Source organism: Nothoprocta perdicaria, unplaced genomic scaffold (assembly GCF_003342845.1).
Source record: "Nothoprocta perdicaria isolate Ctin4 unplaced genomic scaffold, notPer1 scaffold_54, whole genome shotgun sequence".
Taxonomy (NCBI): Eukaryota; Metazoa; Chordata; class Aves; order Tinamiformes; family Tinamidae; genus Nothoprocta; species Nothoprocta perdicaria.
The window spans coordinates 1,854,912-1,879,910 of record NW_020455799.1 but is presented as its reverse complement, the minus strand read 5'-3'; the positions used below and the strand labels follow the sequence as shown (position 1 = coordinate 1,879,910).

Here is a 24,999-nt window from a genome sequence, read left to right as displayed (position 1 = left end):
ATTTATGTTATCATCCTTTTTTCAGTAAAATCTTAATATTTCTGCCTAGATCATTAACAAAAACGTAATACTAATACATAAGACTGCTTGTAGACTGCAATATMAAATTTACTAAATTGTAAATGTGCTTATTCACCCAGTTATGTGTGGGTGCCATTTTTTCTCCCCTTTTCCTTGTTAAAGGCAGAGAGTCCTCTTAAATCTATCATTTTACTTTGAAGAAATTTCAAGCCTTTTCTCTATTCAATGTCASTTTACCTCATTTTATTATGACAGTCCTATCTGCTTGTTCTTTTGTTCTGAAACTCAAAAACATAGTGACAGAATCTTTTTTGTTCGTTTATTTCAACAGCAGTTGAAAATATCTCAAGTTATAAGCACCCAGGTGAAGGTTATTTTTAAGACCAGTATCTCTAAGCAGTGCCCTTATCACTTAAAGCTGATACCTAGACTTACTATTTCTGTGTCTAGTTGATGAAGAAACCTTCCATCTARAACCTACTGAAGCATTTGGGCCTGCTCTTGTTAGTAGAACTTTAATTTCTGAGGTATAAGCAGAAGTTTCTGTAATGACAGGGTAGCTCTTATTCCTAATAAATCACACATTGAAAACCAGCTTGAGAATTTAAATTCCTAAATGAATCCTACTGAGGGAATCCTCACCTACCTCAGCTCAATTTTAGAATTTTAATCTACAAGAACATTTAAAACAGCCTCAAATTTGATAGAAAACCTAGTTCTATAAGGAATATGCAGCAGCCACCTGCACTTAAAAGATAAAGCTGAACCCTCCAGGACTGCAGATCACAGAATATGAAGTTCCATCCTGATGTCAGAAACCTTGCAAAGGATTTAAACCCATAACCTCTGAGGCTCCATAACTATACAGCAGACTGCTTTCCACAAAGAAACAAAAGGCCTGAATCCTAGAACGTGCTTGGGGGTTCTCCATAACTTGATTAAGATGTGTTTATTTAAATCTAGCCCCTTCACTTTTTTAAACCAGGCTTACCACTTTGAGATTAGCAAAAAAGTGGCTGACATCGCACCCTTGGAGTGTYTGAAGCATACAGTTCATAAATTCTATGTTAAGGTCAGTCTTAATCTAACAGCTAAAATCTTATTCACACTACCATGATGTTATTCAGGAAAAAAAAAACTGCAAAAAAAATCAGCAAGTGACAAAACCAGCACTAAAAATGCAAATCTCAGTCAATACCTTTTAGCGAGTTTCAAAAAAGCAGGAAAACTACTCTTTGATCTGTGCTGTAAAACAAACAAACTTTAACAGACCAGATAAAGGAAATGAAGAAAAGAAACATTTCAATATCTGAYCATTAGAGCTCTTAATTATTAGCTGAACTTGACTTACAAACAGAATTCACTAGAGTATCTGCTGGGAATTAAGAAACACAAATAACTCAACGTCCTTACTTTCCACTACACTTGCTTACCAATTTTTGTGTATTATAGTGTAAATTTAACAAACTTAATTTTGCCGTGTACGCAGTGGATATTAGTACATTCCAGTTAGGTCAACAAAWTTTTTTTGAACCTAGGGACTGTCTTCACAATTCTGTATAATAGTTTTTAAATAAGAAGTAATATTTTTGCAACTTACTAGATTAACTGAACTTGTAAAATTGACATATGTTCAACGATATGCACTGTAAGAAGTGTTTTAACAAAACGGGGTACATCTTTACAAGGTAAGTATATTTGGGTATGTAAAGGAGGATGGCATTCTTTTTCCCTACCCACTAAAGATCATCATCTTGGGAATTCAAGATATCAGAAAAAGCAGATTCTCTTCACCTCAATACTCAGTGTCCTTACAACAAGCAAGACAGAAAACTCTCAGTTAAGTTCTATGCATGCACAGCATTTATTTCCAGGGCTAAAGAAACAATCGTCTCAAAACTGGCCCCTCAAATTCAGATTCTTACCTACAAGACTGAAAGCCATCAGATACACTACCCAACTGACCCTTTATAATGCAAATATTTATACAGATGTACCATTCTCACACAAATACTGTGTTTCAACAAATACCACATTCTTTTTATTTTACTCACCTGCACACTAAGATGAATCCATTTCTTCACGAGAATTCTCCCCAATGTCATTACTTTTACYGGTGGCTGCAAACCGTTTACTGTGCGGTAATAAAACATGGTCTCTTTCTCCGAGATTGTGAGTTTGAACACAGTCTGCCCATCAATAGCCTTTTCTATCACACACCTTTGGAAATAACCAAAAAAACAACATAAGGTCAGAGGCGCACATGTATATACGCATTCTGGCCAAGGTACTATCTTGTAAAGGGATGCCAACCAGAATGTATTAAAATGAGCATTAAAAAAATACAGCTCGAGAAGCTGCTCAGTGACAGGGAAAGTCASAGGATGTGCTAAGCATAAAATGATTTTCACAAAGGTCTTCTTTCTTTATGATTAATAAATACATACATATATCTTGCTTAATTCATTTTTTAGTGGATTSATGCTCATTTCACTTTGTCTTTCAGGGTTCCATGACAAAAAGGGGCTCGCTTTCGCTCTTGCAACAAATATCTAAACTTCTGCTTCATTAGGTTCTGCTCTGYACTTTTCTTACAAAGCTGCACAACACAGGGAATCCTGTTGAGCTACTTCTAACAAAGGAAACAGACACATATGACAGGACTATGCATAACATTTTTCTGGAAATAACTCTTCCATTTTTTTCCCCTAGCCAGTCCAGCTCAGGTAGCAACACCACAGGCTTTTCCAGTATTGTCCTTCCGGCTCTGTCTTTCTCTAACCTAAGTGAATCAGAGCTAGGCATGAGGGTTATCCAGCCACTTGTTAGTTCTTTTCCACCAAGTTTTCCATTAATATCAAACACAATATAGACAAAAAAATCACCTACAGCAAACACCAGTGCATAACTAGCTGTTCAAATAATTTTGCCAAACTGATCACCACAGTATCAAAGTTCCTAAGAAAGTAAAGTCCATGTATGTTTGTCAAATGGCTATGCATCTTATTTACTAGCAGCATTGTGAAGTATAACACAAGATCAAACACGTACATTCCAGTTTCAGCTGCTTAAGAAATCCACTCCCAACTTCTCAAGAGCAAATATTGTAACAGTTAATGCACTACTAAATCAGGAGAAAAAAGTGTGTAACATGGAGACCAGGATTCACTAAGATGTATTTCAGAGAAAGAAAAATCATATCTACTAATAAACTTTGCTTTTCTTCAGCCTCACTGACATATTTACAAAGGAAAAGAATCATAAAGGCAGTTCTTGGATACTGCCATTATCTGCTGATTCACATTTAAAGCCATGAGGAAATTAAATTTGCTTTAACCGTTTTCATTTTAATCTGTTGGAACATTGTCATTAAAATAACTTAGAGAAGGCAGACTGTTTTCCAACCCTTCCTAAAAATATATTCTTTAATATTTTAATCTTTTCTATATATTGTTTACTTGTAAACATGCTAGTTTTGCTAGATAATAAATGTGAGGGGAAGCTCAGCTAAGTAGCAAAATATTTAGGAACTGGATTTAGCCAGTTCCTGGATAAACAATAATTGGATAATCCATTTTTTTGTTTATTTTGCTTATCTAAAACAAACATCCCCACTTTTTTTTTTTAATCCCCACAGGAGTCATGACTTTAAGAAGGGAAGTGACCTTCATGTTCATCACTTTGAAAACTGCAAAAAAACAAATGTGAATTATGTCTTAACTGTTGAAAAGAGAAAATTCCAGACAGGTAGAAAACAGAAGAGAAGAATTTTAAAAAGTGATGCTAACGGATGGGAAACAGGCATAAATGTGACTTCTGACTAAGGGCACTGTTTTCCATTCTAGCCATGCTTATAGACAGAAAACAGGGGGTTTGGCGACATTTAGGATTTTGGTAACCTGCAACTCCAAGCCAATCTCTGACTAATTCACAATGCTGGGGTGAAAGAGAAACCAGCAAACCAAAAAAATCCACACATCAGCTTTCAAAACAAAACACATTCTTTAGAGCCCAGTGTGGATGCACTGCTGAACCTCACACATTATCTGGAAACTGTGACTTCCTAGTTAAACTGCCCTATCTGGAGAGGAGAGACTTAGTGCCCAAGATAATGTTACATCATCTAATCAAGACAACAAATCAAGTACAGAGCAACATAGCAAATATACAGAGCAGATACAGCAAATTTCATGTAATACAAGATATGAAATTAAATCAATTGATAATTAGACAAATAAGAAATGAAAATAAAAATAAGTTTAATAAGAAATAGCATGTATTAAAAAAAACAAGGTAAGAGTCACCTCTTTAAAAGACTAATACAGAATTAATTACGCAGAAGAGTGGTTTGCTTACCTTAACTGGATCCAGGGAGTACATTTCAAGAACAGCTTGTAACACCCAAAAATAGGAACATTTGCATGACCATAGGCTCAAAAAAATCATCAAATGTCTGGTATCTTCAGGCAATTCATCCCTTCAGTCTGATCACTAATGCATAGTATCTGAATTTATATAAAGTAAAAATACTAGCATCTACTTCTTACCCCTTTTGTTCCCAGGAAATCCATCTCATTTCTGCTCACCTGTAATACCTTCTGCTCATCTTAATTACCCAAACTGAGGCTAAATTAGTATAAGATCCCTGCAATGTTAATGCTTACAGGCTAAACTTCTGCTTCTATTCTCATTCTGTTTTATTTCTAGTTGGCATCACGTGTTTTTTTATATATATATATATATATATATAAATTATATTCTATGCACAGGTTTACTGAAAGCATTTTGATTAATCGATGAGTGTGCAGCATGAAGAAAAGAACAATTCGGGCAAAGAGTTTTGTTCACTTACTGCACTCCTGTCTGGAGGGAAACAAACCTAAGGACTGAACTTCCAAACATGTTTTCACACTACTCTCGTGCTTTTCTTTAGGACTGCCAAATGTAAGAACTTCAAAGCACACCCCTAAATATCTATACCATGCATCTTAGAGTAACACTGGGGAATCAAAACATAACAAGAMTTCTTTCTATGAAAGCATATTCTCTCTCAGCTTCACATAACAAATCTTAACAAATAAGAAACTGATGAAGAAAATTCTTCTATTTACTCACTCATATATAGGTTTCCTCAAAAGTCACCAACTTTTAAGAAGTTTCAAATTTAGGATCCTTGTGTCACATATTGCCACTTCACTAAGCTCRGTAACTCCCAGTTATCAATCTATTATTCTTTGCAGAAGCACATCCCTAGCTGAAGAATATTGGAGTTCTTCCAAAATAGCCATGGAGGACTCAGGGCTTCTGTCCTTGGCTCTCTAGCAGCACGAGCAGTTGGCATTCAGCAGAGAAACACACTGGGGCAGAAAACCCCAAAACTGTGGGTCTCCTGTATTAAATATTGAAGAGTTAGTAACTGAACTATCTTGTGAAATTTTCAATTATTATACTTGTAAAACAAGCAGAGGGGTTGGGCCCATCTTCCTGGTGTTGTCAGGTTGCAACAAAAAGACTTCGTTCAAGTCAAGAGTCAAGTTCAGTGAAGTCCTTCTGCAAGATCCATGGTTCAAAAGGCCTCTCTCAAAATGACTTCAAGCAAAACCAAGGAAACTGTCAGGGACTGCAAAATATAGGGCACCTGGCAAACCAAACTGCATTTGGCAACCTGAAGGACTTATTCAATCAATAAAAGAAAAATATTTAATCACTTCAACACTGTTAGGCTGTTTCTCTTTGTACAGTGCCTTCCGAGTTAGGCTTCAGTGGCTACTTGTGTGGCAGACGTGGCTGAGTAGCCTCTTGCGAGTGCATAGAGTACAGGAATCTCTGCACTGTATGTGGCAATGCTGCCCAAAACACCTGAGTTACAGAGATAACTTGCCCTAAAATTGGTATCCTGTATTCCTTCTGTGAAGAAAGGAAGATTTACATGGGCATCATGAAAAAAACGTCTGGACTACAGCCTGTCACCTGGTCCACTGGCCACAGCACTGCCCAACTTTAGATTTCCAGGGCTGCCCCATAGCAGTGCCCTTTCTATGTGTTGAGTAGCAGCAATCTCACATAGCAGAAGTTGTCTTACAAAAGAGAAATAAAGACAACTTTTAACATGATCTATCAAGTCCACTGATATTTACACTGTGCACATAACACAGCAAGAACAGGACAACAAAGATTTACGCAAGTCCATGCATAGCCAGACCCCCATGGAGCCCATTTTCTRCAGAGCATTTACTAAGTCAAAGCAAGGCACAGGCTTTTGAATGGTTTAGGTTCCAGGCAGCAGCCTGTCACAGTGGCAAAGTAGCTCCAYGGATCTCACTCAACAGATCATTGCAACAGCTTGCCTGGAAATTAGCAGGACTTCTCTGCTTCAAGTTAAGCATATGCTCTGCTGAGAAATAATCTGATATGTATCCACACACAAGCTCACAGTGGAAGATGACTGCAGCCATGGACAGTCTGTTCAGGGTTCAAACATGACAGAAAATCGTGCCCATGAATTATACCAGGCCAAAGCTCCAGAAACTTCCTCACACATCCTACAGCTGAGCTGATTTAGCCTAGCTCAACTTAAAGTCATTTTTGGCAGTTGGAGCTCCCATTTGTTCTCACTCAGTGACCACAACAATTTCAGTAGGGTCATGATTASAGCTAGGTTGATTTTTTTTAAGGTAATTATTCAGGCATTTAGCAGACTACATTTTCAAAGGTTGCTATTTCCAGTGATTTCAGCCAAGACAAAAAGTGTTTCACAGGTATCAAGAATGATGCATAGGGCACATGATTACTTTCATCCTAAAAGCAAGTGGAAATTTTAAGTGCAGAAATATTTGAGATACCAAGTAGAGGACACCCCTTCAGAGCATGTATGTGCTTCACTTTTAAAGGGACCTGCATAACCAGAAGGAAGAGGAGGCATCTGTGCAATTGTATGATAGATATAATGAACTTCTCTGCAGGATTTGTGTTCTTCCCCTCCCCTAGTAACAGTCAAGTTGAAAGGTCACTTACAATAAAGTCATATTTGCTTAAGTGATTTATAGGTAAGTCAGGGGAAGAAGCACATTTAGTTATGTCCGTGTGGTGAATACTCCGTGAAACTGCAAAAATAGTTTGAATGGGAGGGCATGTTGCAGTATGAATGTAAACTCTAATTTGTCAGCATTCCACAGAACTTCCAGAAAAGAAGAAAACTACCCTTTTACAGTACTAAAATATTCACTTTATGAGATTGGGACAGGGTTGCTTCCCTTTTTAAAGGAATACACTGATGTTTGGTGGTTCCTAAAATTTTAGATCATTCTTCTATCATGAAAAAAGCAATAGCACAAATCCTTGAAACACATCTTTCCAGCAGCTTTTAAAAGAAAAAAAATTAGAAACACAAGTTTAGATCTTAAAGGAGTCATAGCTGTTGTGCATCAGTAGTTCCACTGAAAATAAAAGGTCTATCATGTGCATCAGCATGACAGAAATGGATCCGCCTTGTCCTGACACTTGGGAAGACCCCAGCCTAAATACAGCTTTAAAACGTCATAGTTTCTCACTGTACCTTTTTAAAATTTTAAATAGCTTGCTAATAATGACTGTGACTACAATGATCAATTTTTCTAAGAGCTTCAGGAAAGTAAACACCTGCAATACTACTTACATTACACCTTCTTGCTCAGGTTTCARCCATACAGTTAATGTAAATGAAACTGCAGGCCTCAGCGAGCGGGGAGCAGCGAAGCAATCCCTGTGATCGTGAAAAATAAAACTGGAAGCGTTGCTGAAGGACCCTGGATGCAAGTCCCTTTTGTCTTCAGTGACACAGGTACCGAGGCCTTCTGAAAGCAGCAGCGTGTAGGGAGCCGGTGAAGACCTGTACGGACATTCCTGAATACAAAACCTCTGGGTGCAGGACATAATACTCTCAACAGCAACAGAGCTGTGACAAAAAGTACCTCGGTCTGGCAGCCCACAGGTGGCTTGAGTTGGCACAACTGACACATTCTTGAAAGCTCCCACATTTTCGAGCCTAGGGAAATGCCCCTGGGAGCTGACCAGCAGAACGGAGTCATAGTAAGATAGGATTAATGTTTCAATAGTATGAAACAAGAAACGACACCTTAAGGAAAGAGCCCAGCAATTCATGTTTACAAAAAAGCTCTTCCTGATTAAAGCATCTGTAAATAAGTAATGATCTCCATGGCGGCAGCAGGATCCGCAGGCAGGTGCTTTAAGGGATTATGTAGCGCTCCATCCCGGGAAGGCCAGGGCTCCCTCACGGGGGGCATCCAGGTCCGCTGGYGGGCGGCAACCGCTACCTGCAGAGCACAGAAAACAGGCAGGGTCAGGGAGGAACCTGCCATCTCTCCCTACTGTCCCGAGGCAAAACGCCTCCTTCCCCCTTACAGCAGCTAGCCAAACACTTAAACTGCAGCTAGCTAAGGCCAAGGGAGCWCTCCGAGGAAAGGCAGTGGGACTAGGTCGGCTCAAAGACATCTGTGCTCACAGCAAAGCAGATTTTAACCCAGGTCTTACACATGGCAGCCAAAGTTCACACTTGGCTCTGCGTTTTTAAGTAATAAAGACAGAATACAGTAGTGAGGTACAGCAGGGAAGCTGGCTGACAGGCTCCCTGGATGGATCTTCTAATGGTTTTAGTGCAATTCACTAAACTTGGCATTTAAGACCCCTTGTGTTTAGTCCAACATCTTTACATTTTTAACCTGCAGGCTACACACTCTATCACCCCAACCGCTCTGCTGCAATGTACCTAAAGCCTGGAGTTACTCACTGCCAGAGTCTCAACACCTTGCACACAAACACAACAACAAATAAGTAGTTGACCTCTGAGTTTCCACGTGAAAGCGACACTGCTCCCTCAGTCACCCATGCGCGCCGTGTCTCACCCGCCGCCCTCTCCCACGGCCCCTCTCCGCAAAGCGGATTAGAAACATGTCTCCATCTGTCCCATGCAGGCCCAAGCCCGGCTGCCACCGGGCCGGTACCGGGCAGTACCCGGGCCAGCGCCCGCCGCCCCCAGGACGTTACCGTTATCCACCGCAGTGTCCGGCAGCTCCCAGCGCCACCAACGCCGCCCACTGTTGCTTGGCGACACTTCCCCCTCCTTTCCTTCCTCCTCCTCGTCTTTCCTCTCCTCCTCCGGCCGGCCAGGCCCTCCCGCGCATGCCCTGGGCAGCTGCRCTCCCCTCCGGCCGCCACGTTCCCRGGAGRCTCTCCAGCGGATCGGACACAGCGGACACGCAGCAAGGGTGTCCACAGGATGTGGCCGGGAGCCCAGGAGCTGTGGCACGGTGGCCAGGCAGCAGCAGGTGCCCCTCGGTGGAGGTAGTCCCCTCAGGGCAGGACACCAGGGGCAGACAGGAGGTCACCTCATTTGAGACCTGCCAGCCACATCTCTCAAAGTGAGGAGCTCATCAGCTGAACAAGACACCTTTGGTGTCCAGTCTAGGTTTTGGTGCAAATTTTGGCCCTTTTCCACACACAGAGAGAAAAAGAGAGATTATTTTTTTTAGTCACACTGAAAAGAGGAAAATCTGAAGATGGGTTCAGGGGCCCAGAGAAAGAGCAGAGTAAAAGTCATAACAAAATAAAGGTTGTAACCAAAAAAAAAAAAAGTTTCCTCATGCACATCTGCCTCTGTGAGGGTATATGCACAACCTATACCTCAGCAAATTGGTTGAGATTTGTAAAATGTGCTAACCTTTAAAACTCCCCTAATCTGAGGTTAAAAATGAGGTAAACTKAGTTTGTTTTTGCTTCAGCCTGCACTGACCTTCCAGAAGCTACATTAAGGCCCAACATATCCTCAGCACAAGATGTGCCCACATCAACCTTTTGAATCCTGACTTTCAACACTAAGCACATCCAATGTTTGGTGTAGCAGTAAAAACCATTCAGARTACCACAAAGAAGAAATATTGGCACATAAACCATTTTTTTTGTTTGTTTGTTTTTGCAAGAGCAAAGTTGTTGTCAGTGAGCTGAGCATTAGTTGCCATTGGTTCATTGGATGTATTTCTGGACAGAGCAGCCTCAGTAAATAGGTCTCCTGAAGACACATGAAGTATCAAACTTACTTTTGCAGTCAAAGTTACACAAACAGCAACCTGGTTGATATCTTTCTCCACTATTTAGTGGAAACACTCAACCTATGATCTTAGCCAGTTTGTACCTTGACTAGCAGGGTACCAACAGGATTTTTCCATGACAATTGTTAAGACAACTTCCTCTTTTATGACTCTTACTACATTTCAAGAAGCCCTTAATCCTGAAGGAAGCAAACCCCTAAGGCTGTCCCAGGCATATTTAATACAGACTTTTACCCCCTAGAATTATATAATACAATTCTAGYTAATGTGTTACCAGTTACTTTACTGTGTTTTCATGTCTTCTAGTCATTAACCTATTTCAGCGCTCTACTCAATTACTTTTCCCAGAATATTCAAATATAAAAAAACTAATATGGAAGGGATAGGTTGGGGCTGTTTTAAAGCATGATTACAGCACACAATCTTTTTCTATACAGTAAGATCATTTACATGTACAAAAACAGGTCTTGCAGAACAACACAGAAATAACGGTCCCGTATGTTAACGGCTCAGAATATCAAACAGTTAAAATGACTGAGTCACAGAGCACATGCTTGACCAAATGGAAACTGAGCAAAGACATTCAGATATGACTTGTAAATATTGTCTGGAACTGCTGAAGAATAAAAATGAGTTCCTGTTTTTGTCCTGTGGTGACTAGCAAAGCCCTGCTCCAGGCATCTCTGCAGGTCAGACAGGTACCAGAAGGGAAGTCAGGACACATGCATGCTGTTCACTACAAAATGCACACGTTTTATTTTGCAAAARCTTGACAGCTCCAACACCTCCCAACTACTGTGAAGTATCTTACATAGTGCTCAGTTTAGAAAACAGGCCCTGCTGAGTCATGTTGACCCCTCTATCCCTGAGGAAAAGCAGCTCAGAAGATGGTTGTGTAATTCATACATTTGATTACACAAGACAGTATCCCAAAACCTTGCAAAATCACATTGCAGGGCACTGTGCAATTACCCAGGTCAAGGATCACTTCATTTTTGTCAGAGATACCATTTTTCATCAGAAATAAGAAATAAACTACTTGCATGAGGTTAAATAGATTAGAAAGCAACCAAAGCCTTTTGCACACAGCAACAGGTAAGCTACATTCATTGTGCCACAAACAGCCTGTGAATAATTTTGATATAATATGCATCCATTTCACAGAAGTGCTTTGGGAGTTATTTGAAGTATATATGAAAATATTTATGTTACTTGCACACAGATTTCTAGAATCCAACAATGCACTATTATTTTGAAATGAATCCACATTATGGATTTATCTTGCCCATTTCAGAGAATTAGAATTGTCACATACAGGAAATTATCTAATTTAAAAGCTTCAGCTTTTGCAGTTACAACTATTTACCTCTTTGGAAAAGAAAGCTTTTCACTGAGGTGCTCCAAGTCACATAGATCCCATTTGAGGCACTGTCCTGCATCTGAAAGCTCTGAAATAATCTGCAGTCTCTTCCTAATGACTCCAAATTGTTCATGGAAGACACTAGGGTTACCCAAAATATTTTAGGAAAACAAACTAGTTTCTTATACAATAGCACATTCCAACTGGAAAATTTGAAAGCCATAGTCCTTAAGCTTCTGTGCTCTGGAGCTGGAGCTTCAACTTAGCAGTTTTCTCTCTATAATCAAGCTATAAGCCCTTAAAATGTCAGCATGCCCATGCTCAGTAGAAATGAGTGGAGCTTCTTGTTGGAGCTGATAAAAGAGCAAGGACTAATAAAATCGCACACAGGGCAACCTTGGCACCTTACACTTCAGTGTGGTTGACTTAGCTATTACGTTCTTTTAGGAGACAAAAAAGAAAACTGTAAATAGCAAATGTAGCTATACACTTACTCAAAACTGCAATAATATAAAATAGTCTCTGGAAGTAGTGTACTACCATGCATGTGTCCATCTATTTATAATTCCTTAAAACTACATATAGAATGTSAGGAAATACATTTCTCTATGAAAAGCAGCATGGGTGCTTTGCCTGTATCAAAAATGCTAATCTAATTAAAATTAGATTAGGTAAAAGGAAAGTCCTGGCAACTGATATAGTCATGAGTATGGCCACATCACACGTTCTGAAAAACTGTTAAGAATTTCACGGTACAGTCAAAGCTCTCATTTGTATCTTACTTTTGCTGACAGCTTATACCACTATTAGCTTGTATTCATACTGCTTTGACTAGTCGCATGCTACTGTTTTTGCCTTTTCGTGAAGTAACCTATGTCGACCAACCCACACAGTATGAGTTTCCAAAATTAGGCTCAGGTGTACAATTCAAAACTTACTTTCAGTGAAAATTCATAAAGACTTGTTTTTTATGAATGCTTTTTCCCCATAAAACTACACCATTTGAATATTTGCAGGAAATTAACATATAAGAACCATTTGCACGGGAAAGTCRATATTTATTTCAAATTTAACTGTCTAGCAAAATTATTTTCCAATATTTTGCAAGCAATAATAAAACTACAATGCAAGTACATTTTAATAGCTAGAGGGGAGTTGATCATGACAACTCAGAAATAATTAACAACTTGTGCTTTAAACAGGAGGAAATTCTGTGTAAGCCAGTGAAATAAATATTAGAGTAAAATTTTGTGAAAGCACAGGAGGAGGCGGCAAGTATTTTATAGAGCTGTTAAGAGCCTTTTAACAGCTTTGGAAGTACAGTACATCACAGCTTCTTTTAGCACCAAGAACTTTCTTTGTTACTAGAAAGGCACAAGTGAAATAGTCTTTTAGGCAACAAGTTTTACAGGTTTCTTTCACTTGAAAGAACACTGAGCTAGGCTGTGCACCCTCACACGGCAAGGGCAGGGAAAGGAAGCCCCCACAAGGGTCTCTGCATAGACATTTCCTTGTGCCTTACCATGATAGCCTGGAGGCAGAGTATGTTGTAGGGTGGCCCTTCATCCCTGGACACATCCAGGGTACACAGGCTTCCCATAATTGGCCTTTGCCTTTCCCAGGGCACCCTAGCACAGTAATTTTTCAGTCATCTCACAGTTCACAGCACCCATGTTCCTTCCAAGACTCACCAGTGCATTCAGTCTTTTACAATAGCTGTCTTGTACCCTCCTGACTCCATTAATCCTCCATTCCCAAACATCCAACCACCTCTGCCACACACATCCATCCTCTTCTCCCCTGTTTAGAGGCATCTCCCAGCAATTCACCTACCCTAACCTTGGCCCTACTCCCTAAAAACATTTCCTGCCTTTCCAAATCAGCCAATTATCTACTTGTGAAAACTCAACTCTTGTTTCCTCCTTCACCCAATCCATACACCCTTCTGCTGGTTTCTAGCTTCTCTTTTCCTTTATTAGCTTATTCTCCACAAAACATTCTCTAGTCCACCCTCTACCCTCTGGTCTTCAGTCCTATCAATACCTATCTGTACATAATTCATCAATTCTGTTTTCATCAACCAATTATCCATGCTTTCCTCAGACTCTCAATCAAATCCTTGTGCCCATTCTTCATTTTCCTTTAGATCTTCTAATTCCCTGTTTCAAATGCATGGCTGCTTTACCAGCAGCCCTTCCATCACTTCAGCTCTCCTGTCATTCAGGAACAAGCACCCTGTTCAACAAGCACTCAGCCTCAAGCAGTCAAAATCTTACATTCCTTACCCCAAACCTCCTTTCAGAAAAAAAACACAATTTGTATTTCCTTGCAACTCACTTGTCATTCCATGCCATCCTTGGGCTCCACAGCTGCCCCATTCTCCTTGTGTGGGTTGGGTTGCAGACAGTGCACAGCCTTCAGGTGAGAGCTGAACAGCGGTAGAGCTCCTTCCCCAACAGGAGAAGGGGACACYAACCCACCAGGACAGGCTCTCTGAAGAGGATTGTGCTTCAGGTTTTCCAGAAGATATGACAGCCCTGTTTTCCTTTGTAAACAGACATGGATTCACCAAAAGCCATCATTACTTCAGAAAATTGCTCCCTTGTTTACAAAGATAAATGAAAAAATTGCTCTCCAGGGATTTTTTTAAATGAATTTTTGACTTGGCATATTCRTATTGAGGAATTGGACAATTAAGATTTGTCCCATATCATCCAGTAATTAAGTGGTTTTTCTGGAGACAGACCAGTAGGGTACTCCCCACACTGAGCGGACAAGGCTGCTCACTCAGCTTCTCTCTCCAATTCACACTGATGTGCAGCAAGAACTTCACTTAGAGCAGTTTCTCCCCCAAGCTCCCCTGCTACAGCATGTGCCACCTTTCCAATACATACAGTGCCTGCAGTAGCCACACGCCTTTCTTTAAACTAGTGATACCTGTGCTCTTAGCACCACTTTTCTCCCAGAATCATTTAAAAAGTGTATTCTATTTACAGAGACAGAGATCTCCCTAGAGTCACCAAGTTAACCACATTATACTTCCACCTGTAAGGGAAACACATTAACATTATTCATCATCTTAACTATGAGCTGTTTATTATTCCCTGTTATCTTCCAGSAGTACTATATCTACTGTAGCTGCAYACACATTTTTACATAAAGACATTTTTAGGCCTTATCCTATACTGTAAGTAGAGGAGCATTAGCACCTAATGTAAGATTAGACACTTTTGTAGAGTTGTAGGACAAGTATAGGACAATTTGAATAAAGAAACATAATAAAATTCAGATGATTCAGATAAAGTGAAGCTGAAGAGGAAGTAGCCATCGGAAAAATCCAAATCCTAGCCAGAGCTCAGAAAAGAGTAACTATGCAGATCTGCATCTCAGTTTCCTCTCTGTATATATAGAGGATTGATACTCCAGCAAATCACTCTAAGATGTACAGGCAAAAATCAAAACACAAAAAAAATAGTAACTGTGGTAAAATTACTGAGTTTAACCTGTCAGGTTAAACATCAAACCCTAACCTTTTTCTGAAGTTAAAGAATACTGTTAACTGTAAATTTAAGTTCAGCTACTAACAACAACAAATATTGCTACCGTTAAAAGCCAAAAAGATAGAAACGCCTAAGAGATGTCAATAATTTATATCACATAGCCAAGGAAAATTGATAGCAGAGACCTTTATAAATCTTACCCATGTGATCAGCTAAAATAGAATTAGAATCTGTAACATGCAAATAAAATCTGAATCACAGTAAGGAAGCATGGATTTGCAACTGCAGTTGCAAAAATGTCCTGAAGGAGAAAGACCAGGAACACCTTCAAAATGAGGTTCAAGCAGGAGATGGAGGAACCTCTCCAGTTAAAAGTACAGTAGTGACTAGAGAGGAAAGAGTACATTTATTTTCCTCCACCAAATACCTAACAGTGCAGCTCTTCAGAATGAGTTTAACCCAACATTTCTCAATTTAATAATAAATGACAACTAGTCAGCMTGATAAACAACTCTGTTGGGAGATAAGGACACAGCCCAGGAAGTGTCGGCACCATCRGGGGCAGGGCACAGCTAGGTAAGGCAGCTAGCAGTGGACTGCTGCCCAAATGGGCAGTCCCTCTCCACCCAGATGACTTAGCAGGCTCAGTCCAGCCACCTAGGAGTCAAGTACCAAAATGGAGTGCAAGGGTATCAGCCAGCACAGGGTCACCTCTTTCAAAGGCAGCAAGCTTGCCATAGTCTTATTCTACTTCAAAGAAAACTTGCCCCAAGTTCTGGATTTGATTCTGAAAGCCTCCTTTCAAGGCCTGGATTAGTGACAGTTTTGAAACCAGTTCACTTGCATAGGCAGACACATGACTCTTGGAGCATCATGCCTCCTGGTTACTCTCTCCTTCCCTTTTGAAGGAAATAGGCTCCAGAGAAATGTAAGCTTCTACAGTGCAATTAAAAATGTGAAGCTATATTAAAGAAGAACATCCAAATTGTTTCTATCAGTGATGGAAAGGCAGGCAGAACACARTAATATATCCTTTTTGCAAGGATATATTGTACTTGCAATGAGGTCACCAATGATTACACTTATCTCCTGACAAGTTACAGCACATAACATCCACCACCTCAACAACAATGTCAGATCTTGGAGGAATAGGGACAGAGTAAAGAAAACAAGATGTAGAGAAATACAGAAAGCCTGGGGACAAAGTTTCTTTAGGTCTGCCTCTCACAAAGAGAGTTCACACCCTTGTTATATTTACATAGCTCTCCTAATGAACCTGCACAAACATCAGTGAAATTTTCACCAGGAGCAGGCAGAAAAGGCAAGCTATTTGGTTGGTCTCATTTCCATTGACAACTCCTTAAATTCCCAGAGGAAAAGTAAATCCTAATATCCTACTTTCCCTAAAATATGGGAAATAAACTGCATACATTAATGTGCTTATACTGATATAGTTGAAGACTGGGGAATGCACTGCTTCTGCTTTATCACTATAGCTAAACTGCAGCCCATTCATCTAGGAAAGGCATAAATAACAGGCAATGATCCCCTTGTTTTTGCAGGTAATTTATATTAAGTGTTAYAGTGAATTACATTATTTCAATCAAGCTAAATTGCCTAATACATATTGAGTTTTATAAARCTCAAAATTAAGGCTTTTCTATGAAAGGGCTGTTCTTAGAGTGGTAAGAAACCATCCAGAGAGGTGCTAAGTAGCTAGCCTCAGCACCACATCTGTAGTCTTCCTTAGACCAGGACTGGACAGGGAAGTCTCATCCCACTGTGATATGCTGCAGAGYGACAGCTGAATTCACAGGAAAGCCTCAAGACCAATGAGGACATCACTTGGCTTGGGCCCRAGCAACATCTAGTTTGAAATTCTTTCATTCAAGGTCATCTAGACAGAAATCATACAAATCTGCTTTCCTCATTTTTGTTAGAGACAGAAACATGTTTATCATCATTTTCCTCATCATACTTGGTGTTAATTGTTAAAAACTTACCGAGTAACACTAAAGATACCGGTATTATATCAGAACACCACCGATTTAAGAGTGTAACAGAACAGTGGCCTCATTTCAGTACAGTTCTCAGAGGCAAGATAAATTTGAGAAAAAGATGACTAATTTATATTTAACAAGTAAAATTAAACTCTTATTCTCTMAAATGGATTCTAGAAATACTTTTGGATATAACTTGCTTCTGTTGGGGTGAATTTATAAAAGGAAATTTTGAAATTCGTATTTAAAAGTTACTAAAAGTGGAAAAAACAGACATTCGTTTTAAAGGTAAACTAAAATACTGAARCTATAAATGATTTATACTATATTCTATACATTTCATTCTACATTGARTATCTTGACACCTTTATCTACTGTAACAATTTCCAACAAAAATAATTTTCAGTTTTGAAAATGAATTTTCATTTTGAAATTAAGTTRTTTATGTATTAGTCTAGACCAACTTTTTGAACTGGCAAAAACAAAGTTGCAAGCATATGCCCCTAGAAAACAAAATATATTGACTTCAGCAGTCCAGTCTAGAAACCAGYCTGTTACTGGGACAAACAAATGGCTCCACCATTACTCTAAGTTAGTGAGAACAAATCCTTTGATGAATAGAATGCAATTTATAAAATGYATTCTTTACACTTGAGACACATTTCAACTTCCAAGCTTATTCAGAGACCTAACCTTGCTGCAGCTCTGATCTTGCCAGCTATCCTGTGCTGTCTCAGACATTGATTTTCTGCTTAGACTTACCAACTTTTCGGTCATACAAAGGATATTTACTTAAAATAGAGATATAAAACTAGCCAAAGTTTTTTTGTTGTTTTTGGGGGCAAAAATGTTTCGGAAAAGCAAGACTGATAGACCTTCCAGTCAAAATATGGAACTGCTACAGTTTGAAGCCCAACAAGAACTGGTACTCCATCGTCATCACAAGTAAAGCATTAAAATTGCACTTTTAATGACATCTGTTTGCTATGGGACAGACTAGGTCACCCTTGTAGCTATGGCAAACAAACTTTCAAATCACATTTCCCAGAATGAAGGGGCATTAGCTTGCAGTACATTAAGGAAGATTTTACCAATCCATTTTAACTTAGCATAGCAAAGTTAATAGAGGTCATTTTGGTTTATTACTTTAGACAATATGAYGTTGCTTGCTTGGATATCAAAAAATGAAGCTTGAGACAAAGCTTTGCACTGTTGACAGTTTGTTATTTCTGTACATGTGGTCCATTTTACAGCCTTATCTCTACCTAAACTGAAATCAGCAGGCGCACTTAGAGGAAAAAGACATAATAATTTTTTGATAGAAATAACTACATAGGACATTTCATTCTAACATCACAATCCAGGAGACATGCTGGAGCTCTGACCTCTTGAGCAGATTTCACAACAGAAGTGAAATCTGTAAATTGCTGAGGTCTCTTATTTAGAAGTAGCCCACGGGATTGAATCAGTACCTGCACTATGGCTCAGACCAAGACAGTTCATTGCAGTTTACCAGGTTAAGGTTTGCCTTTTTTCCTCCCRCCTCTCATTTCAGTTGTTGAACTGAGATGTTCAGTATCAAAGCACGATTGTGTGCAGTCTGGGAGATGTATTCTTTCTCTTCTGATAGAAGAGACATGACTTAGTMCCTGGAAGCACAAATGACCAGACAACCAAGGCAGCAGTCAACTGCTGGCAACAGTTGCAAGTTTTGACTAAGTAAAACAGGATGGTTTATTTACAATGCGCTGACTTACAGGAAGTATCATAMCTCTTGAGAATAGATCCTGAAATCCCATTTAAAATGTCTCGTCTTCCTTGCTCATGAGAATCTTTTGTGAAGTTTTACCTATGTAAAATCATAGGTATTTTGTGGGACAATTAAAGCAATCAAAAAAAGCTGACAGTCTACCAAAGCCTTACTTCAACAAATGCCTTTTAAACACAGATAAGTCCAGAAGTTGACAACAGAAAGGAAGTAAATCCACAATTTCCATTTTCCTCCAGCTTGGTACTGTCTGCTTCCACAGAGTTACAGCCAATCACAATCACAGAGGGTTGAGATCGGAGGGGACCAACTCCCCCTGCTCAAGCAGGGTCACCTAGAGCACATTTCCAAGGATTTTTCCAGATGGGTTTTGAGCATCTCCAGAGACAACTCCACAACCTCTCTGGGTAACCTGTTTGACAGTCAAGTCAAGCCCGGGCTAAACCATYAGCAGTAGCACATATAAAAAGAGTAGAAATAGCACAAGGAGCTTCAGGATTTGTTTCACACAATGCTGTTGAGCCAGGGACCAGTCCTGCCTACAAGTACGTGCAAAACACTGCTGGTTTGATAATGACAGATTTTTCCTTATTTAAAACAAACACTGAACATGACTAAAAACAGCTGTAACCTGTTCAATACCTAAGCCCACAACACCCSATAGGGTTGGGCACCAGTGATAATCCTGTAGAGACTGAAAACCTTCCTTATGAAACTACCAGACTGAACACTAGCTTCTTACCACAAAAACCACGTGCTGTTCCCTCTTCCCCCATGAACAAACATGCACATGTCAGAGTCTTGATTACTGCAAATCAAAATGAAATGTTCTTGGGTAGGCTGCCAACATGCTTTAACCGCGGTGTGGAGGGCCAATCACTAATTTTGTCCAGATTTTCTCAATCTCTGCCCTATTCAAAAAAGTGATAAGGGGAAACAGTAGTAAGTTCAGTCAGCAAAGATCTGTTGAGTGGAAATAACTACTTGGATACTTACATTGCCTCCTCTCCTGAGATAGCCTGACTGATCCCAATTTTCTTCTGTATAAACATCACACGGTGGTAACATTACCACCAAACTGGATGAGGCTAAAGCAGCAGATAAAGTCAAACATTGCAATATCTAGTCTCAAACACCTTCCAAAAATGTATACACCGCAAAGTAACTCTTGCACATTTCTAAGTCTTGCTTTAGATATTAAGCAACTTCATAATATTCACCAGTAGCCTAATTCATAAGAAAATGTTAGGAATTATGGATTGAACTTCAAACAAGTGATTGGAAGTACAGAGTTCTATTATTCTGTTTACATGCTTTTTATGTTCAAGACAGACAGGAAAGCTTTTTCTGAGACATAATTTAGTCCACCTAAATYAGGTTTCTTTTGAGAACAGATTAGAGCTTCCAGTCCTGACTGATTCTTTCTAAGATTTGATTCTCAATTTCCCCATATGCATGTTAATGTATCAGATATATCTTCCTAATAAATATTCTAAACTTTACAGCTGTGTAAGATTTTCATGTTCTGCAATTCAAAAGTCTACCAAACTGCAAAATTCTTCGGGGCACTTTATATTTAAATGTTTACATCTGTAATTGAATAATTTCCAGCTAGTCATACCAGATCAAGGTAGCAAGTAGATCATTCAGGCTGACTTAAAAGATACTTTACCAAGTATGACATTTTTGTTCTATGGATGAGTAATTTACAGCCTATAAATAAGATAAATTCAAAACTGAACACTCTTCATTTAAAACAACTTATTTTGATTAGTTACAGGCCACATCTTCAACTAACATAAAGACAGTATAATACTGTCATTTTCACCGCATCATGCAAACCATATCCGTTGGCTTTAAGACTCCTATGGACTCAAATCACAGCTGAAGATCTCACAATTTAGAAATCACTGAAAAACATTTAAGCCTTCCAACTTAATATTTGCTTGTGTTCATACTATAAAACTCAATGACTATAATAGTCATGGAAAATTAACGATGAAGGGGCAGAGACTAATTTAGATTGAATTTGTTTTAAACATGGATGAAGACAATTCATTTGCCTGATTGCCTACAGAAATGAAGTTTTGTACGATGATGAAATTGAGGCCAGCTGTTGAGAGAACAGGAAGCTCAAAATCCCAGGAGAGTACTGGGGTGAAGACGGAGGCAAGAGTTGGCAATGACCGAGAGAAAAATGTTCAATTTTTATATGGAGACAGAGAAAAAAAATCTTGGGACAACTAAACCACTAATTCATATGAAGACCTGCCTTTTAAATTGTTAGGATTTTCCTACCATAAAAAGTGGTGGTGAATAAATTATAAAGCTGAAGAACTAGAAAAATTGTACTAAGTACTTAGAAACCTTTTGAACAGACCTTCATGAAGTAGACTCTGGATAAGATGTAGTTTGTTTCATTTTTAATTCACTGTTGCAGTATAGTCTGTTCCACTTTCATATGATCACCTGGCTGCCACAAGCAGACACAGTCTCAGCATCCACACACACCTCTAGGAAAATGTAGTTTGAATGAGGTCTGGATATCATTTATTTTTTAAACCTAGGACTTCACTACACATCCACTGGCTCAGATCTGACAYGAATCCATGAGAAATCAGAGTCAAACCACCAGCTATCTTCAACAACAGGGGCTGCCTGAGGTTTGTTTGCAGCTGGCAGCACATCTGCACTTGCAAACACAACCCATCAAATTTGCTCTAGTCATTAGGGGCTTATAGTTGAACCTTTCTCAAGTCAAGGTCACAGGCAGTTAACTAAAGGAGAAAAGCATTACCAAGCGAATAACAGCTCTTCACAGAAGCTATGCTTTTGAATGCACTCGAGTTCCACAGATTTATAAAACACACACACTGAAGCACATGGAAGATGCACTTTTCCTTCATCTGGTCCTTCAAAGTTGGCATAGACAATACATACCTTTGGCTCCATTTTTCTCAGAACAGCTTGTAGAACTTCTGTACACCTTTGACATAGGTTTAAGTCGATTGCATTTTTAAAATTATTTTTAAAAATATTCTTTCAAAATCCAGAATGCACCACAATCATGAGCCAGTCRCTTGATGCTGTGGCACACTCATACTGTAAACAACATAGCTCAAGTACCTGATAATGTTGGCTTGCAGTGCACCCTAAAGCTGTACAGCCAGTGTAAGAAACTCTCTGAAATCCTTAACTACTTCTCAGTACATCTTAAGGAGCAAAACAGTAAAATAAAACTCTAGAGGTCTACACAGATACCAGATGGGAGACAAAGAAATGTCAGCAGTTAACATGGGGAATCTGAAGGCCAATGTGTGCAGACGTTATGGCAGATAAGTTCACAGAAAGTAATCCTCACAATGAGATAATATAGCTTTTTCATATAATTACAATATTTGAAAAATGTAGCAACTTCACTTAAATATGAAAATCTAGCCAGCATAAGCTATGATATTAAATAGGCTGAGTAAAGAGAATAAATAGTTTTATCCTATTTAATCATAAATGTGGTTTAATGACCTTTATCTGATTATATGAGCAGCCCAAGCAACAATATGAAATGAATAAATAGAATATTAAAAGATTGTTAGCAGATAAGCTGCTTGGAAATTTCTAAATTAAATGTAGTTGGGAGGGAGGCTCTGCCATGTTTAGTAGTATATGACTATTCAAAGCTAAGATCACTGCACAGGTGCTGCAACTGATCCTGTTGCTGCAGGAAAACTTCAGGAAACCTCTCATTCAGTTTCTTGGTGGAAACTAAAGGGCTTTTTCAAGCAAGATGCTGGTTTGGCTCTTAGTCACCTTCACTTTCTCAAGCACATGTAGAAAGAGGCTAAAACCTAGGAGATGCTTATAACTAGTAGCATTTTCTTTATTTTGTTATGCACATTATGTAGTTATCAGCATTTAGTTGATATCAGTATATAATGTTGACCTCAAACATTCAAAAATCACAGTTTCATTCTCAAGTTTGGCTTTAGCTTGATCCTTCTSCCAGGTGGGCAATGCACAAATTTATATAACTCATTCCACCTTGCCTGTTGTGTATGTGTCCCATATGTGTCTTCCCAGGAAAAGCACCAACTTTGTAAGGTACCACACACCCTCCCTTCCACCCGAGTTCTCTCTCTCGCTGTTTTTCTTACCCTTCACTTGCTTAGCCATTTGTGCATCCATACCTTGAACTTTATCAGCAACCTGATTCACCTAGAGCAAAAATTTTTAGCTAACTCTTCTTTAGCTTTTTATTTTTCAGTTGAATTCATACTTCTGCCAAAGAGAGCTTCACCTCTAGTCAAGGTGCCAGGTAACATTCCAAACAGATTTGATAATACAACAAAAATAATATATGATAAAGAAGTTGTCAAATGCAGATGCTATCCCAGAATGGCACTGGCTGCATGATCAAGACAGACAGTGTTTTATCCTGGCTTATGGATATATCGGCATCTAGGTATCAAAATGAGAATTTTATCCCATTGGCAAGTACAGAATCCATTTTTTAATGGCAAAAAGTTACATCATGTGGTCTATCTTTATAAAAGACTTACATGTGTATATATATATCAGATACAACAGAAAAATAAAATATTGGAGGCAAATAGATGAGCCTTAATAAATATGACTGACATCTTATCCTTGCAAGTTCTGTAAGTTTTCTAGCTCCTACCTAGAAATTTTCCCCAAACCTCTGAAAAAAGTTTCCATTCTTTCAGAATTACCCACTCAAGGAAGGCATCCTCCTCATCAGCCGACAATTTTCTAGAAAAGAGAAACTCCACCGAGCACTACGGAGCCCATCTCCAAAGGGACATTCAGTCTCCCTCTCCTTCTCTGCTTCTTAAAAGGAGATTAATTGAGGTTCATCATTTTCTAGATGCAATTGGTTTGGGTCTTTAGCTATTTAAATCTATAGAACAGAGTTATGTGAAATGCACAGTATTTCACTAACGAGTTTTTACTTTATTCGTAACAAGAAGTTTCTACTAGTGAAACATACCAAACCCTCAGTTTACATCTATCTCAAACAATTCATATGTGCAATATGAACCAGAAAACATTATTTTAACACATATGGATTCTTGAAATATATAACATTAAAATAAATGTAGTCACATATGCACACAGTAACAAAAATCCCAATATGCACAGAACAGTTAAATTCATATTTCTGTAGATTGCATTCCCTTAACCTCCTCTTCAATATCCCTGTTTTCCCATTTTCATATCTTTTAAATCACTCCAATTATACCTCCAGCTTCCTGCCTTGATTTTAATGGGAAGTTTATCTGAAACTTTTTGCACAGCAATTGCCAGTCAGCAAGCAAGCAAAAACGCTGAATTTCAAACTTTCTCTCAAGACAGCATTACCTGGAGCCTCTCCATCGAGCTGTGATGTTCATTTGCCTGACAATGCCATCAAGGTTTTTACCTTCTCCTGCTCCTCCTGTCAATACACATTGAAATAGGCCAGTGGATTATGAAGTTATGGAATAGCTGGAATTTGCTTCTAAGCCTTGCAGTTCTTTACAAAAGCAAAGCTTCCTTCTCATATACACTGCCAGAACAGATGTTGAATGCTTCCTAGCCTTCTTTCTGGCCTCCTAAATGTATTTGTTTGGGAAAATATAAATGACAAATTGACTTTTAGATTAATAGCTACCATATTGGTAATGTACAAATCACTTTTAACAGCCACTATTAACTTGGTAAAGAGAAGCTTGCTAACTGCTCTTTAATTAAGTACACTTAATGACCTTAAGGGGATTAGTAGTCTTGTCTGATAATCAATAAGCATGGCAAGATTGCTGCCCCATAGACAGGGGCTGGAGAACAAAATTAAGCTGTGCAGATTAGTTCTACCTAGCTTGGTTTGTTTGCCAAAGACTATTTTTAAATTACTTCAGCTTAATATATTTATGAAAATCAAAATAGATGATTTACAAAAGACTTGCCCTCATTTATCCTATGTTAAAATGACATGCATGCTTGCTAAGGCAATCCTACATTCTCAGCAGCAGTTAGCACAAATAGCTTCAAAGAAATTAAAAATAAGCAGAATGCTTAAATGRAAGGACAGTGGAGAGCTTAAGAGACCTAACATGAAATACTGTCCCTCAAAAGTCTGTAGARTAAGTCTGGATGCAATCAAGTCCCATTCTTCAAGTCCAATGCAAGCCCCACAATTAACTCACCTTATGAGACTCAAGTGCCTTCACCTGCTCTTATTTGGGTTTCCTTT

The 24,999-nt window shown here is 38.9% G+C and overlaps 1 protein-coding gene across 1 annotated transcript in view; it reads right to left on the bottom strand.

Annotated features, from left to right (window-relative positions):
- USH2A (usherin) overlaps window positions 1-8,240 on the bottom strand; it is a 336,721-nt gene extending 328,481 nt beyond the window's left edge. The window contains exons 1-2 of the mRNA XM_026048437.1: window positions 7,676-8,240; window positions 2,076-2,241 (exon numbers count right to left, since the gene is read on the bottom strand). Coding sequence (XP_025904222.1) covers window positions 2,076-2,241; window positions 7,676-8,160 — 651 coding nt within the window. The 5' untranslated portion in view covers window positions 8,161-8,240. The remainder of the gene's footprint in view (window positions 1-2,075; window positions 2,242-7,675) is intronic.
- Between the last annotated feature and the right edge of the window lie 16,759 nt (window positions 8,241-24,999).